Consider the following 17858-nt stretch of genomic DNA (forward strand, 5'->3'; position numbering starts at 1 on the left):
AGCATGTTAAAATTTCTCTGTTAAAAAAACTGAGCTAAGACTAGAAAGCTTTATGTCAAATATCCTCAGTCATGAAAATCATTGGTGTCACTTGCTGTCTCTCAGTCTAAACTACTTCATAGGTTTGTTGTGAAGAAGATATTTGGGCAGAGCTTGCTTGGTTTTCTAGATAAAAGATGAGTTATCAATGTTTTAAACAAATAGCATAGACAAGGAATATCAAGTGCAAGTTGCAGGTTGTTTGATTGTGCTGTGGCAAACAACAAACAATAACATTTGAGAGTTGATAATATTTCATCTCCTTTGCCACTTTTGATAAGAGAACCCATCTGAACTGGGAGTTCAATGAACTGTTATTGATGTCATCATTATTGACCTGTAAAAATGTACAAAAAGCTACAAATGTACTAATTAGGGTGCTTATTTAATATGATATGTGAATAATTTCTGCATACATTTCAGAAGCGCTTCACCGGAGATAATTATTTAAAGTATCTACTAACAATGGCATGAATTTTGTAGGCTTCTGGGATCTATTTTTCTCTAAATCTTAGTCTGTTAAATTAAAAGAACATTCAGAATTGTTCAGAAAAGAATGGTTAATACACTGAAACCCATGAGAACATGCTGAAATGAAAACCAAATTATATGTGGGATATATATATCCCTTATATATATATAGGATCCTTATATATATAGGATCGTGGCTCCTAACGTTCTGTAACATAAACCTAAAAAGGCTTCTGTGAAATAATTTCTATTCAACACTTAACCCCTTCCTGATTTGTGGGCTCCATGTAAGCAAGAATGTGATCATGGTTGCTGAAGCAGCATTTAAATCCTAGTTTATTGCTTTGACTCATGGAAACATATATTTACATAAATAGTGTCTCAAATACATTTGGAATAGTAAATTTGAAATATTTTGTATGATTTCACATATTTATCCATACTCTTGAACTGAAGAATGCTATGTTTGAACCTAAATGAATTGCATTTAATAGTTTCTGAAAAATAGAGATTCAAAATATTCCAGCAAAATCCCACGATCGTATAATAATGCAGCATTGTTGAATAAATTATAGTTGGTTGGATTCATTCATTGTGCTAGCTGTTGATTGTATTTTATAAACCACAATAGTTGTAGTTATTTAACATATTGTCATAGTGTAACAAGGGATAGACTTCTACAGCAAAAAACCAAAATCAAACAGTAACAACAAAGAAACAGGATTAAGAGAGTCTTGTGGCACCTGAAGGATTAACTATTTTATTATAATGTATAGGATTGTATTTTGCATTCCATATACTGTAATTATTTCCATTTTTCTTTAATAATGCCCATTTTAAATGGTTTTAAATGCTATTCAAAATGTTTAGTTTTTCTTCCAACACAATGTAAGCTATAGTAAGAGTATGGTACTGAGATTTTCACATTGGTTAAATGTCAAGAAAAATACACAAAAGCTGAGAGCTGTTATTCCATCATTAGAACCCAAAATCCACATTCCTATATATATTACCAATATAGGATGTCTATGTGCATGATTCACCTGAAAAATGTTTATTAGAATACTAATATTGTAAAATTGTGTGTAATATGGAATTTTTTCCACAGAGAAATATAACTCTGGAAAATTTCCTGCCTCAATGCTTATTCTATACTATTTTCCTATGCTGCTATCACAATTCTAGGTAAGGCTTTTGCCTTTCTTTGCCATTCAGTACTTAGCCCAGAGATCATGGAGCGACCCCAAAGGCTGGTGTTTCCATTTTTCTCATCTGTTCTTTGTGAAGGTTGTCAAAACATGGTTCCTTTTTCCCTCCTAGTGGCAAAAAAAGTGATATAAAGTCAGACTGGATGAATTCATCCGTTCTCATAAAAAATTGAATCATATTCAGCTGGATGTGCCAGCGTGCATGTGTCCTATTGATAGTATTCTCTGAAAATGACACTTCTGACCTTAACAAGGTAAAATGTCAGTTTTTAGTGTACATTGCAAAAATAATACAAAATAGGTAATGTTAAGTAGAAGCAAGATGCCACTAAACCTAGTTTGGAATAGTGGAAAAGATTGTACTTTCTTTTTTCACCATTCGGGCTACTTGTTCTCTCCAATTTGTGTGCAAAATTCTAATTGTTGAAGATTCTATAGCAAATTAAGCTGGTTGGGTTTTTGTTAATGAAGACCACACTATAGTTTTAGAAACTGAAATAATATTCAGAACCTGAATAGATCATTTTAAACTGCATATGCTTGCACTAATTTAATATAAAAGAATAGGGTTTCAGTTTAGGCTTTAGTTCCTAGGTCAAATGGGGAATGTACTGATAAGTAAAAGTATACTTGTTGTCCAGTCTCTTATGGTAATAATGCAATCTTGTCTATTTCTGTTAACATTATATTGGTATGTAATATTCCGTATAGGCTGATTGAAAAAAAAATCATTCCAGCATGAAGACAGAGCTTTTTAAGAAGTTGTTAGCAAGAAAATATGTCTGTTATTAGAACTGAAATAAAGTAGTCTGTGTAATTGATTAGGCATGGCTATGTGTATGGTGTATTTTCCCTCTAAAAATGTCTACATTTAATTCCTTATAAATTGTAGTGGGAAAAGAGAACAGAGGCACTAGTAGCTGAGTTGCCACACCATACAAAGTCAGAAACATTTTTTACGTACTGTATGTTTGAATAAGTAATAATAGCCTGGTCTATGCAATACTAAACTGGAGTGGATAGATTCAGTTACTATGTTAAGATGCATCATGGTTTAGCACAATATTTAAATGAGACTCTTGATCAGTGAATATTTTAAAAAAAGGTTCTTATATACTATATAGTCTTTAACTGTACTGTACAGTTACAGTTGTAAGTGTAACGGGGGATTAATTTCTTTCCTAAATACTGCTAAATTGATGCCCTTAGACTCTCCTAACAAAATCATACCATTGAAAATTGACAACTAAATATACAGGGATTCAGGAATAACTTAAGAGTGTTTTGGCTTAGCAGACTTACTTGACTTTTAAAACTAAAAACTACAACTTCCCTTTTCAAAAAAGAAAAAATTGTCTGAAAATGTCAATCCTATCCTATGCATTACTGTCATATGTGCTGCGGCCTGGGAAAAAAAAGATTGGCCTTCATCGACTGAATTAAATTCCTATGACTTACAGAGAAGCACATGTAACCTGGATTTTCTTCAAGAAAAAATAGGAAACAAGTTATTAATTATTTAGTATGTCTTTTGGCATTGTGAACAATTTTGGTCCATTGATTCAAGGAAGTAATAATGTAGAAAGCTTAGAAATGTACAGGTAGTTCTTGATTTAACAACCATTCATTTAGCAAGCATTTGAAGTAACAACAACACTGAAAAAAATGACTTGAAAATGGTTCTCACACTTACAACCATTGCGGCATCCCCATGGTCATGTGATCAAAATTTGGAGATGTGGCAACTGGCGTGTATTTATGACAATGGCAGCATTCGGGATTCACATGATCGCTATTAATGATCTTCCTAGCTAACTTCCAACTAGCAAAGTCAATGGGAGAAGCCAGATTCACTTAAAGACAGCATGATTCACTTAACAGCTGTAACGATTGGCTTAGCAATCATGGCAAAAAAAAATTGTAAAATTGGGTGTGACTCATTTAACAACTGCCTTGCTTGGTCCCAATTGAGGTCGTAAGTCAAGGACTACCTGTAAACAGTTGGTCTTATTGGTGGTTATAGTGTGCTGCTCCAGAAACATGTTCGTGTATCTGTGTACATCCGCTAAGGCAAAAAAACCCCAAACCCCACAGTTGTTGATGAAGTTTTCTTATATTTAATAACTGAATTATAAATCTTTTACTATGCATTTGGTGTTGCAAATACTTTATAGCAAAATAAGAAACTGGTTTCAGCATGTTCCTGAGGAGACTTGTCTTTCTTTTAAAGGTTTGGTTACTTAAAGCTGCTTCAATGGACCACATTCACGGAGCTTGGAAGACCCTTCCTGATGGAATTGGATTAAAGGATTCTGTCTTCAATGGATCCAGCTGTATTTCACCTACCATTGTTGAACAGTTCGGTTATCAGCGCAGAGCATCTGATGATGGGAAACTTTTAGATTCCTCCAAGACAAGTAATACTATTCGTGTTTTTTTGCCTAATAAGCAACGCACAGTGGTGAGTCTGTTTCTTGTTTTGGTCAAAATAAAAGATTCACTGTTTTTTCTCTACTAGTTCATAAATATTCCAGTGCTCCAGTAGTCTAAAAATGTTTAAATGTGGAAGAGTCCAGAATGGATACACTGACATTTTGTTCAACGTGTTTATTCAATATATACACACACATAACTTTGGAGAGAGTAGTGAGACTAGTGTAATTTCTCTGAATATATGTATACCTGCTCTTATGAGTAGGTCCTGCTAATGCACCCTTTCTGGACATTAGATGGTTTCTTGTGTTTTGCTCTTGGCTTGAAAGAGGCTACTGAGTTGAACCTCAAAAAATTTTAGACTTCTATCCACATCATAAATATAGATAATTAAACATCAGCAGCAAAAATCACATAAGCTCAGGCAAATTAGAAAGAATCCAAAATGGAGTCTTTTGTTAAATGGCTGACAAGCTTCTGGACTCATGGTAATGGTAAACTTACACAGAATCTTAATTTTACCCATAGAAATTACCTTAAAAAGTGTTTCTCATCTGTTAATAGCATTCTTGCTTTCTTCTCTGGCTTCCTACTTTTTTTTTTTTTTTTGCCAAATATGGAACAGTGATGGCATTCTCCAACCCTTCTCTGTATAGAATTTAACCTTAGATTAAAAAGTGCTTAAATTTGGGGTAATTATGTATTGTAAGGAAGCCTAATATAGGTGTAAAGCTGCTGGGCTGTCTACTGTGAGTTTTTTTTTAAAGGCAGAAACTATCATGTCTGTTTTCCTTTTTCCTTGGTTGCCTTAATTGTTTACATAATTGATTATCAAGATTAACAATTACCAGGTTTCCTCTCAATCAGAATCTAAAATTGTAAATTTGATAGGAAAGCATGCTAATAATATTAATTCATAGAAGAGGCGCACTTACAACTTTTGAAGGCAAGCCATTCCACTGATTAATTGTTCTGTCAGGAAATTTCTTCTTAGAGATTGTGAGTTATTTTAATTTATAGAGGGCTTGTGTTCCCATTCCTCCACCATTATTGTCCTAGTTCTTAACACAAAAGTCACACCCTGATTTTTTTTTTTTTTTTTTTTGCCACAAAATGTCCATAATACAATATCTTGGTGCTTTAAACTGTCTAAATGAGTTCTGGAGGCCCCAAAAGATCAGAATAAATTCCAATGCAACAACAACTGTAATAAGCAACAAGAGAGCAAGGGGTTAAATCAGTGTATCAGTATATATTCAATCAATACTGTATATCAGAAAGTTCAGTTTTCTAGAACTGAAGATTTTCTCAATTTTTAGAAGTATTTTAGTTTAGTTTAGTTTAGTTTAGTTTAGTTTAGTTTAGTTTATTTGATATGTATACCGCCCTACTCCCGAAGGACTCAGGGCGGTGAACAGCCAAACAATAAAATACATAAATACAAAAAATTTAAAAACCAGATAAAATCAAATTAAATCATTTTGGCTCAGACAAATTAAAACACCCCAATAATTTAAAAACAGATTTAAAATTTACATATTAAAAGAAGGTGAAGAAATGAGATCATTTCCAAGTGAATATACCGTATTTTTCGGACTATAAGATGCACCTTTTTCCCCCAAAAAAGAGGGTGAAAATCTGGGCGCATCTTATAGTCTGAATGTAGCCCCGCCCACCCGCCAGCCCCCACCCTTCGGACATATTCGACCTTTGCGCGTCACGTTTTTGGGCAGTTTCAGGTGGCGGGCATCTGGGTCGGGGCACAGCCTGAGGAACGAGCCTCTTCAGGATGGTCGGGGGAATCTGCCTGGTGATTTCAGCGAACAAGGTGGGCCCCACGGTTCACGGCTGGTCCCCCCTCTGACCGCCCAGCGGACAGCTCAGGGCAGACAATGGCCACGATGACTTCACTCCCCAGCAATGTGAGGAACCGCCACCATCACCTAAGCCCTCTCCGTGCCTGGGAGCCCCTAAAGCGAAACATCCCTCCTTTCCAGCCACCGCCACCCGTTGGCCCGATGCAATTTGCAGAGCCATGTTTCAGGTGGCGGCCGGTTCCCCTCCAATGTGCTTCGGGGAACCAGAGAGGAAAACATTTTCAGGTGGCAGCGCCAGCCACATACCTTGCTTTTGGATTCGGGGAGGGCATAGCAGGGAATGTGGGTGGGGGGGTAGATCAGTCGTTTGAAGGGGAGGGGGAAGATGCATACTCTTAACTTTGCACGTGTCGTGGTTGGTGTTGGAGGAGGAGAGGCGGAGGACCTGGGGGTGCTGATGCTCTGGCCCGCTGCTCCCCCCACCCTCAGGCTGCCCCTATGACTTTGTCTCCCTGGAATGGCTGCAGCAGTAGCTGGACGAATCGATACTCCCCCCAAGCCATCGACAACACGATCTGTTTGTGCTCCCACGGTAAGCTGCACCTGGATAAAATCACCACCATCAAGCGGGTCTTGGAGGACGTGGCTGACTACTTTTACAAGAGATATGGGGGAGGACCCAGGCTGACAGGTGGGGGGGGGCGCCTTCCTGGACGAGGGCAGCTTTGGCCCTGGCCGCCTTCTTGGTGTGATCCCCTCTGCTTTGGGGTGGTGGGGGAAGGAGCAAGAAAGGAAAGGCGAGGGAATACTAGGCAGATGGAACTGCTTACGGTATGCTCTTGCAGAGAAGGGAGGGAGCCTTCCAGCTCTGCAGGAGATGTGAGATCTCAAATGTTGCAAACTTGGTGTTACACCTCACTGGTGTGTTGCCACATTTGTCAGTTTCCTCCCACCCACCCCCTTGCACCTTCCCCAGCTCTGTTTTTGGAGTTGCCTCTGGAGAGACGAGGTGCGACCCGAGGAATCCATATTGGCAAAAGTGGCGCCTGCCCATGAAAGCTCAGGGAGATGGCCTTTTGCCTTCCTTCCCAGGGTGGGAGCTCTCTGCTAGGTCTCCTCCACAAGGTTAGGGCAGTGGGATGGTAGAAGCTCCCCCCCTTGCCGAACGGCCGAGGAGGGGGCCCTGCTGCTGCCTTTCAGCCTCCAGGTGTCCTTCTCCTTCCTCAGTGGAAGCCCTCTGCAAGGACTGCACGGTGGAGAGGTGCTGGGTGCTGTGGCTGAAGAGCCGGCTCAACGAGTACTACAAAGCTGTCTACAACCTCCTCAAAACAGCGGACAAGGAGTGAGCGGCTCCTGGCGGCCGCACACCCCATTTTTGGATTCGGGGAGGGGAAAAGCCAGCATTGTCCAGGTTGGGTGCCCCCCCACCTGTCAGCCTGGGTCCTCCCCCGTATCTCTTGTAAAAGTAGTCAGCTACATCCTCCGAGACCCGCTTGATGGTGGAGATCTTGTCCGGGGCAGCCTGAGTGTTGGGGAGGGGGGGCCAGAGGGCCAGAGCATCAGCACCCCCAGGTCCTTCACTTCTCCTTTCCAACACCGACCACGGTGCGTGCAAAATTAAGAGCATGTATCTTCCCCCTCCCCTTCAAACGACTGATCAATCCCCCACCTCCATTCCCTGCTATGCTATGCAAAGCGTTTTCCTCCCTGAATCAAAATGCACAGCGTGCGGCTGGCGCTGCCACCTGAAAATGCTTTCCTCCCTGGTTTCCTGAAGTACATTGGAGGGGAACCAGCTGCCGCCTGAAATGTAGCTCTGCAAATTGCATTGGGCCAACGGGCAGCGGTGGCTGGAAAGGAGGGATGTTTCGCTTTAGGGGCTCCGAGGCATGGAGGGGGCTTTAAGCGGCGGCGGCTCCTTACATTGCTGGGGAGTGAAGTCATTGTGGCCATTGTCTGCCCTGAGCTGCCCGCTGGGTGGTCAGAGGATGGGGGGCATTCACAAACCGTGGGGCCCGCCTTGTTCACTGAAGCCACTGGGCAGATTCCCCCCCAGACCATCCCGAAGAGGCTCGTTCCTCAGGCTGCCCCCAGAGCATGTGAGGGTCTCTTCAGGAAAAACAAGTAGTCCTTGTGGATTGCAGGAGCACCCTGATAAGTTTTCTGGAAAAGAATTTCTCAGTAATCGACCCCCTCTTTCCCAGCTGAGTCTCTGAGGCACCTCTCTCTTGCAGGAGGAGGAGGAGGGCGATGTAAAGTAGCGCCACCTTAAATGCTGGTAGGCAGAGATAGAATTCTTGTTTTCTTGTTTTCCTCCCCCAAAATTAAGGTGCGTCTTATACTCTGAAAAATACGGTAATTCCTGAATTCAGGTGACAACACCAACAAACACCACTGGAAACACCAACAAACAATCCATCAAAATACAGTTCAAATACAGTTTCCATAGGCATTGAGTCCAGATTGAAAAAGAGGTTCTTTTAAATATATTGGTGCTAAACCATTTAAGATTTTAGAGATCATCTGAAGCAATGTGAATTGTAGCCTGGAAACAAATTGAAAAACACAGTAGCTATTTCAGAAGATCAATCCTACATTCTCAATATGTCTGTTAACAATTGGGCTGCTACATTTTGACCCTGTTGTAGTTTTCAAGTATTGTTTGAAGTTGGTGTTGGTAGAGTATAATCCAGATATGATAGAACTAAGGCAGAAGATGTCACAAGATCTGATTCTCTGGGGCTAGGTGAGGTTGATAAACCAGTCTTCAAATACGATGATCACTTTGTGTGACAGGAATTCCTCAAGAGATTAATAATAAATTGGACTCATCAATATCTAGGTACAAGTTATCCCTATAGTTACTACAGCTCTGCAAAAGTCTGGCTACATTGACCCTTTCTCCATTGAGAGTGGAGACAGCAGCCAGTGTGGGTACTACTCATCCAATCAGATTGAAGGACTGAGTCAGCCAACAACTTTAAGTCCCGCCTCTGTTGCCGGGCGGACCCAGCTTTGGCTCAGTCCTTCAGTTGGACTGGCGTGTGGGTCTGTAGCTCTGACTGCTTTTCTCCAAACTATCTCTCCTTTTTGGAATTATTGGTCTTTTTGAACCTGGACTGTTTCTGACTTTTCTTCTGCTTCTCCCTATGGACTTGGTTGCCTTTGGACTTTGTAAGTTTTTTGCCCTGTGTTTTCCCCCTTAAGAACTGTTAAGCCTCTGCTGTGAGGGCTTTTTGTTTTCTCCCTTTGGGGACCCCTGGGGGGGGCTTCCTGGGGCTCCCTGCCAGGCTTGGCAGCTACCTCCTCAGGACCTGACTCTCCTTGCTGACCGCTTCCCCCAGGGCCTCCTAATTGTCTTCTCGGCCGTTTTTTTCGTGCCGTTTCTGTGGCGGCGGCCATTTTGAAGCCCTCCGCTCCAAAACGCAGCTTCTGAACTTTAAAAGAACTTGCTGCCTGCTGCTTTGGACTTTGAATCCACCTCCCTGGAAGCTAGATTGCCTGCCCTTCGTGGTTCCTGGTGGCTTCTTCTTGGTGCTTGCCCACGCTGCTGCTAGCGCTTATTTAAAGCCGCTCCGACCACCACCTGCTGAGTTAATTAGCGCAGCGCTGATAGCCGACCAACAGCTGAGCCGGGGCTGCAGGCTCCCTCTGAAGAAGCGGTGGCTTCCAACGGAGCTATTTAGTGGGAATTTTTTTCGCTGCTGCTGTGCCTCCCTAGTTGTCTTCCCTGCTGCAGCTCCTGGGGGGCTTCCTGCCTGTTTACCAATTAAGTTGGAGAGTGGGGTTTTCGCGCCCCCCCCCCACCAACTTCCCAGCGACTGTCTCTGAGCTGTTTTTCTCCTTCTGGAAACTGTGGGCAGATTTAAAGGGCAACTGTCTGGACTGTTCTTGACTGGGCTGGCTGTGCGGGTGTTCGTGGAGCTTCGCGCCCCCTTCCTTTGGCTGTTGAACTTACTGTATCCCCGCTGCCCTTGCCAGCCTCCATTGCTGCTTTCTTCTTGCAGCGGCCATTTTGTGGAGTGGCTGCGCTCCCCCTGCTGTTCGCCTGCTGCTTTCTTCTTGCAGCGGCCATTTTGTGGAGTGGCTGCGCTCCCCCTGCTGTTCGCCCTCTGGATCGTGTGCTCAGGGCTGGAAATTAGTGGAGTTGCCGCGCTCCCCACCGGGTCCTCACTTTGTGACTGCTGCTTTTGTCTTGGGATCTGTCATTATGCCAAAGTCATTGGCCAAATCCAAACATGGCCGTAAGCACAGCTCTGCTTCTCAGAGGCAGTCAGAAGATGAATCTGCCTCGTTTCAAGATCCAGCGCAGTCACTTGTTGCCCTGTCTTCTCACGCCCATCACAAGAGCAGAAAGCATGGCAGTGCGCTGGAAAGAGTGGAAAAACGGAGGGACAGAGTCCTCACCCAACTTTGCGCCAAGGCGAGCTCTGATCTTCAGTCTTCAACAACTTCTGCTCCGCTGCAGTATTCTCGGCCGGCGACTCCGGACCAGTTGTCTCTCAGGGACTGCCCGGTCACCATCTCCACTTCAAACTTGTGGGGCTCTGTTCCTGCGGACCTGGTCACTGCACCGCCTGCGGATGAGGAGATTCCTGATATTCCACCTCCTCTTGACACCTCTGCGGTTCCCTTGGTTCCTGTCCTGCCTCAGGAGGCGGTGAGTTGTCCCCTGTCTTCCGACCAACTGCAAAAGATGATTGAGGCTGCAGTGCAAAAGACTTTGGCAGCGGGTCGTCGTCCCTCCAGTGTTGCTGGGTCTGTTCGGTCGGCCTCACCAGAGCAGCCCCGTTCTTCTGGTCATGCACCTCCCAGGCCACCTCGCTCTCCTTCCTGCTCCCATGCTGGTCAACTCTCCCCCCTGTCGGATGCGGACATCAGTGACAGCAGTGACTCTGGGTTGTCGGATGACGAGAACCTTCCACCTGATCAGCCGGTGTCTACGGCCCTTTTTCCACAGGCCTTGTTTAGGTCTCTTCTGTTCAAAACCGTCAATACGGCTCGGCTTTCCTCCCCTGATTCCCATCCTTCTGTTTCTGGGCCGTCTGGAACTTTGGACCCGATGTTCGCTGAGCCGCCCAAACCGATTACAACCATTCCTACACCTCCACTTTTCCTGGATGTCGTGAAACGGCAGTGGACTTCCCCAGCGTCAGCTCCTATCCCTTCTTCATCTGACCGTACTAATTTCCAGGTTGCATCTGACCTGGACACTCTTCTGCAGCTCCCGTCAATAGATGCTCCCATCGCTGCTCTTCTCTCTTCTGCCGCTGTGCCGGGCGATCCTGCTGAGAACTTACGACCTGATGAACGCCGTGCTGATATGGTCCTCCAAAGGGCCCATCTGGGGGCAGCATGGGCCATTAAGGCGGCCTCTACAGCATCTTTCTTTAACCGCTCCACGTTGTTGTGGCTCCGCCAGTTACAAGAGACATTGTCACCGGAGGATGCTCGTATTAAGCATGACCTCAATAAGATTGTAGCTGCGGTTCAGTTTTCAGCGGACTCCACTCTCAGCGCTGCTCGTTTTGCGGCCAAATCGCTGGCCTCTGCTGTGACGGCTCGCCGTTTGACCTGGCTCCGACATTGGCAGGCGGACGCCAGGCATAAATGGAAGCTCGCCTCGGTCCCATTTGGGGGGTCCCGTTTGTTTGGGGACGCCTTAGATCCCTTTTTGACCGAAACCAGAGACAAACGGAAGGTTTTGGCGGCGGTTTTCCGCAGGGGGGATTCCCGCTTCTCTCCATATCCCCCTCGACCCCACCTTCGAGGTAACTCTGTTGGTGGGCCTTCTTCCTCCTCCTTCCCCTCGCCCCGGCCATACACAAATTTTGGCAGACAGCGGGGCTCGCAAGATAGGGGATTCCGGGGTAGATCGTTAGGGTCTAAGCGGCCCTTTCGAGGGGGAGGAGGTCGTTTCATCCGTTGCCGGCGCTAATTACATTTCTAATCCTCCCATTGGCGGCAGATTGGCCATTTTCGTAGCCGCCTGGGAACGGTCCACCTCTGATCAGTGGGTCTTAGCCACTCTTCGTTCGGGTCTAGCTATCGAATTTGTCTCCACCCCCCCTGACTCCTTTGTCTGTTGTCCGATTTCTCGTAATTTGGAGAGAAAGTCCCTTATGGACACAGCAATTCACCATCTTCTGACCATTAGAGCTATTCAACCCGTCCCTGTGGGCCAGGAGCATCAGGGTTTCTATTCCAGGGTTTTCCTGGTTCCCAAATCTTCAGGGGGGTGGCGCCCTATTTTGGACCTGAAACGCTTAAATAGGTACGTGGTGTACCGTAAATTCAAAATGCAATCCTTACAAACTATTCTAGCCGGTGTTCGGAGGGGCGATCTCCTCTCTTCCATAGACCTTACAGAGGCTTATTTGCACATCCCTATCCTTCCCTCCCATAGACGTTTTTTGAGATTTTGTTACGGGGGGGTCCATTATCAATATAGGGCGTTACCTTTTGGTCTCTCCTCTGCCCCCCGTACCTTTACGAAGGTGCTGGCTGCTTTAGCGGCATTTCTTCGTGTCCGTTCTGTTAGACTTTTATGCTACCTCGATGATATTCTCTTGCTGTCCCCTTCTGTTGCTCAGGCAGTGTCGGACGTTCGTCTCACGGTAGAGACGTTGGCGGCCCATGGTTTCTCGGTTAATTTAGATAAGAGTCACCTCTCTCCTTCCACCAGTTTGGTCCATTTGGGAGCCCTGATCGACACGGTTCAGGGTAGGGTGTTTTTGTCCCCCGATAGACAGGCGGGTATCCGTCAGTTAGTTTCCAAGGTGGAAGCCTGCAGGGCCGTTTCCCCTCTTGTCCTCTCCCAACTGTTAGGGAAAATGATTTCTGCCATCTCCATAGTTCCCTGGGCACAACTGCACGCACGGGAACTTCAATGGTTTCTCTTGCCGTTGCAGAAGGCGGGCAGAGGCACTTCATTCAGGCCGGTTCCGGTCCCTCCGGCGGTTCGTCGGTCCCTGCGGTGGTGGCGTTCCCCGGCCCTAGCTGCGGGGTCGTTTTTCCTGGAGCCTCAGAGGGTGATAGTAACCACAGATGCCAGCCTCCTCGGTTGGGGGGCCCATTGCCAAGGTCAGTTGGCTCAGGGCACTTGGAGCCCGGCAGAGTCCCGTCGCCCGATCAACTGGCTGGAACTACAGGCGATCTTCCTGGCTCTCAGAGCATTCCGAAGCCTGGTCTCCAACTCACACGTCCTCGTTCTGACGGACAATGTTGCAGCAAAAGCGCACCTGAACAAGCTGGGGGGGACCAGGTCGAGGTCACTTCTTCTGCTGGCCCTGCGACTGGGATTCTGGGCAGAGCGGCACCTTTGCTCCCTTCGGGCAGAGCATATTTCCGGAGCGGACAACTCCCAAGCGGACTGGCTGAGTCGTCGTCGAGTGGACAACGCGGAGTGGCGCCTCCATCCCCGAATCTTCCAGGAGCTGTCTCGGAGGTTCGGCATGCCGGTTATCGACCTCTTTGCAACGCACACGAATGCTCAGCTGCCACAGTTCTTTGCCAGATTCCCAGATCCTCAGGCAGCGGGCGTCGACGCTCTTCGAATTCCATGGCCGGCGGGTCTTCTCTACGCCTTTCCCCCGACCTCACTCCTGCCCAGAGTGGTTCGCAAGATCTTGTACGAGCGGGCGGAAGTGGTTCTTGTAGCGCCTCATTGGCCCCGGAGACCCTGGTATGCGGACCTTGTGTCCCTCTCGGTGGCCCCATCGTGGCGCATCCCCCTCGAGGACGACGTTCTGTCCCAGGGCGCTCTATTACACCCGGACCCCGCCTGGCTCAACCTGACCGTTTGGCGGTTGAGCGGAGCACTTTGACAGCGGTGCATATCCCGCCGGACGTTATTCAGACATTGCAAGCCTCGCGCCGCACTTCTACGGATCGCATTTACTCTGCCACCTGGCGTGCCTTCTGTTCCTGGTGTTCCGAGTCCGGTGTTTCCGCTCTTCAGCCATCCATTGTGGACATTTTATGTTTTCTGCAGCAGGGCCTGGCACAAGGCCTCTCTTCCAACACGTTACGCAGGCATGTGGCCGCGTTGTCCTCGGTCCTGGTCTGCGGGTCTTTGCCATCATTATCGCATCATCGCCTAATCCGGCGTTTTCTGCGGGGAGCTACGAATTTGTGTCCTCCTGTAGTGCACAGATACCCTACATGGGATCTCCCCTTAGTTTTGGAGTCGCTTATGGGTCCCCCGTACGAACCTTTGCGAACTACTAGTCTCCGTCTACTCTCCTGCAAGGTCTCCTTCCTTGTGGCGATAACGTCAGCCCGTCGTATTTCGGAGATAGCGGCATTATCCATCCGTTCTGACCTTTGTGTCTTTCATTCGGACCGGGTAGTTCTCCGTTTGGACCCCACCTTCGTCCCGAAAATCAATTCGGTTTTCCACCGCTCGCAGGAAATCATTCTGCCTAATTTCTGCCCGCGCCCTGTTCATCCACGGGAGCGAAGATGGCACTCGCTCGACGTGCGACGGGCTTTGCGGATCTACATTAAGAGGACATCTGTTTTCCGTCGTTCGGAGTCGCTGTTTGTTTCTTTTTTGCCCGTTTCCCAAGGGTGCAAGGTCTCCTCAGCTGTGGTCGGTCGTTGGATTCGACTTACCATCGCTTCGGCCTACGACCTTCGATCCCTTCCACGTCCAGCTCGAGTGACCGCTCATTCCACCCGTAGCGCGGCTACGACTGCTGCATGGGCGACCCAGGCGCCCTTGTTGGAGATCTGCAGGGCGGCTACGTGGACTTCACCGGTGCCCTTCATACGCCATTATCGATTGGATCAGTTTGCATCGGCGGAGGCGGCTTTCGGACGACGGGTGCTTCAGCGTGTCGTTGCCGGGGAGACTGTTGTTGCCGACCAGCCGGTTCCCACCCTGAACTCGGGACAGTGAACTGGGGTATGTCCCACACTGGCTGCTGTCTCCACTCTCAATGGAGAAGGGGCGTTGGTCCTACCTGATACGCTCCTTCTCGTTGAGTGGAGACAGCAGCCAGACCCCCCCTTCTCCGGCTGTATTTTCTCTGTCTGTTTTACTCTTCTCTTTACTTACCTGGTGGCAGATACTGCCTTCTGTGCCCACACGCCGAGTCAGTCTTACGAGTCTTCGCCAAAGCTGGGTCTGCCCGGCAACAGAGGCGGGACTTAAAGTTGTTGGCTGACTCAGTCCTTCAATCTGATTGGATGAGTAGTACCCACACTGGCTGCTGTCTCCACTCAACGAGAAGGAGCGTATCAGGTAGGACCAACGCCCCATCTCCCAATCAAATAATGTTTTATCTCTGATGTTCTATCTCTGTTCAGTTTCTTCCTCCAGTTCATCCTGGTTCCATCCTGCAAAAATAATTAGATGCAAGAACAATCAATGAATGCAGCTTTAGTACCAGTGCAACTAAACCCCTAACAAACCCCTTCTTGAGAAGTAAATCTCCTAGAGTTGCTGCTATATTGTAATTACAACGGCACTGAAAAAAAGTGACTTTTGACTGGTGTTCATACTTGGAACCATCGCAGCATCCCCATGGATACGTAATCAAAATTTGGATGTTTGGCAACCAACATGAATATACAGTGGTTGCAGTGTCCCAGGGTCATGTAATCACAATTTGCGATCTTCCCTGCCAGCTTCTGATAAGCAAAGTCATTTGGAGAAACTGGACTCACTTAATGACTGCAGTGATTAATTTAACCATGACAAAAAAGGCTGTAAAATCAGGCATAACTCACTTAAAAACTGCCTTGCTTAGCAATAGAAATTCTGGTCCCAATTGTGGTTGGAAGTCAATACCTTTAATGCATTTTGCATTTAGTTTTTCCAAGGTAAAAGTATACAGAGTTACAGGGATAGATGCCCCTCCCTCCCAAAAACATTGACAATAGTAAGGAAATGAATTTTCAATTCTATTCACTCCACTGACCGTAAGAGTTTACCAGCATTTAAGGCATCTGGCTATTGTCTAACAAATTGAGTCTTCTAGAGTTTAAGAACAATTGCTCTTTAATTGAAATATGAAGATTAAGAAGCTAAATAATAATTTATATTTTTGGAAATAGAAAAACTTTATTTTGTGCTTAACAGGTAAATGTACGTAATGGAATGACTCTTCATGACTGTCTTATGAAAGCACTCAAAGTTAGAGGTCTGCAGCCAGAATGCTGTGCTGTTTTTCAATTACTTACTGAACACAGAGGGTAAGAATTGGAATTAAATTGTATATAAATAATTTATTCCCATGAGATTATTTAAGATAATATTTAGTATATTTCATTTCATATAGCAGTTGGAGACTCTTCTCTTATGACAGGACATTTTTTTAAAAAGCAAATCAGCTATGATTCTCGCTTTAGATATTCCTCTGCTTTTTATAGGACGAGATCAAATAATTCTATACCAAGCTGCTGGGGAAGATAACTTCAGTCCTTCTAAGGCTTATACTGAAGGCCACATTAAGCGCAAATCATGGATGATGTCAGTTTGCTTTCTTCTCCTGAATGTGTAAATTCCAGATAACTGAAGGTTCCAGTGGTTATATAGATGTTGCAATAGCATATTTAACAAAGTTAGTGAAGATGCCAAAATAACAACGGATACAATGACATCAATAAGGAAGTACAAAAATTATGGGCTTGTGTACTATACTGATGGTTGACTTAATTACAAAATGATGGTATTTTTATGATGATGTTTCTTATGTTTTATCATGTGCCACCCTTGGCTCCATGAACAATTATAATACTCTTATTGTTTGCAATTTTTGAATACTTCAGAGTAGAAAGTAAAATACATTATCATGTGTATCTTAAGGTAATTCTGTTTCTAACTAACAATTATCTGCAATAAATGAGGTTTCCAAATAATTTCTTTGAAAAGTGAATACTTGCAGATATTTAAGAGGTTTTATTTGTTTTTATAGTAAAAAAGCACGATTAGATTGGAGTACAGATGCTGCATCCTTGATTGGAGAAGAATTACAAGTTGACTTCCTTGATCATGTTCCACTCACAACACATAACTTCGTATGTTGATCTTTTGTATGTATAGAAGAACTGGCAATGCTTTATGGAAAGCAGTGCTGCTAGATTTGTATACAGACTTTATTCTTTATTTTGTCTTCTCACAAAATAAACATGTACATCAGAAAGCTATAATATAGTTGAGTTTTCTGGTCTTTCCAATATTGATATAAAATAAACAGTTCACTAGTCTTGTAGTATATTGTCCTTTTCTTTTCTATAGTTTTTTTCTTGTTTGCATTGGGCATTTTTCCTTGCAAGATTAAGAATTACCAAGTGCAGTTTAAAACCTCTCTTTTCTAAATGTCCATTAAGATGGTCAGAAGTGTAGTTGTAGTTGGATTTTATACCTAAAGTAGTCGGGTAAACTACAGAGTTCCTCCTCTGATCTGTGCATCAATGCCTACATTTTTTGAAAATTATTTTTTAATTAATGTAAATAATACAAACTATTTTTCTTAACCATTTAGTGATTTTTCCATTCTGCATGCTTCTCTATAGTTCTTAGCAGAAAGTTTGTGAATGGGTTTTCCTGATACATATATACGTAAATAGATAGTAGTCAAAGATATTCTGACCTTCCTTTTTTGCATGAAGAAAGAGTCAGAAAATACTCTAATTTATATTACGATCCTGTAGGCACCTGGATTATTGCTATGCTTAATGCTTATTCCAATCTTGGCCTAATGATTGTAATAGAACATTCTCACTAATCAAGTACAGGTATTACAAAATGAAAGTATGGAGGGAGCAGGGGACATGCCAGCTTCAGCTCTTTTTTTCTGAAACTTCTGAAAATTGGTGAGAAAAATGTAAAGAAAGACTAAACGTTGCTGAATATGTAACCCTCTGTATGAAATGTGCAGTT

The 17858-nt window shown here is 44.8% G+C and overlaps 1 protein-coding gene across 4 annotated transcripts in view; it reads left to right on the forward strand.

The window, feature by feature from the left end:
• Positions 1-17858, forward strand: part of RAF1 (Raf-1 proto-oncogene, serine/threonine kinase) — a 117553-nt gene that overhangs the window by 67888 nt on the left and 31807 nt on the right. For all 4 annotated transcript variants that reach the window (XM_070936996.1, XM_070936995.1, XM_070936997.1 and 1 more), the window contains 3 exons: positions 3949-4179; positions 16056-16168; positions 16891-16993. In XM_070936996.1, coding sequence (XP_070793097.1) covers positions 3949-4179; positions 16056-16168; positions 16891-16993 — 447 coding nt within the window. The remainder of the gene's footprint in view (positions 1-3948; positions 4180-16055; positions 16169-16890; positions 16994-17858) is intronic.

This window comes from Pituophis catenifer, unplaced genomic scaffold, assembly GCF_029215685.1.
Source record: "Pituophis catenifer annectens isolate HBS135680 unplaced genomic scaffold, rPitCat1.0.hap2 SCAF_2, whole genome shotgun sequence".
NCBI classification, from domain to species: Eukaryota; Metazoa; Chordata; class Lepidosauria; order Squamata; family Colubridae; genus Pituophis; species Pituophis catenifer.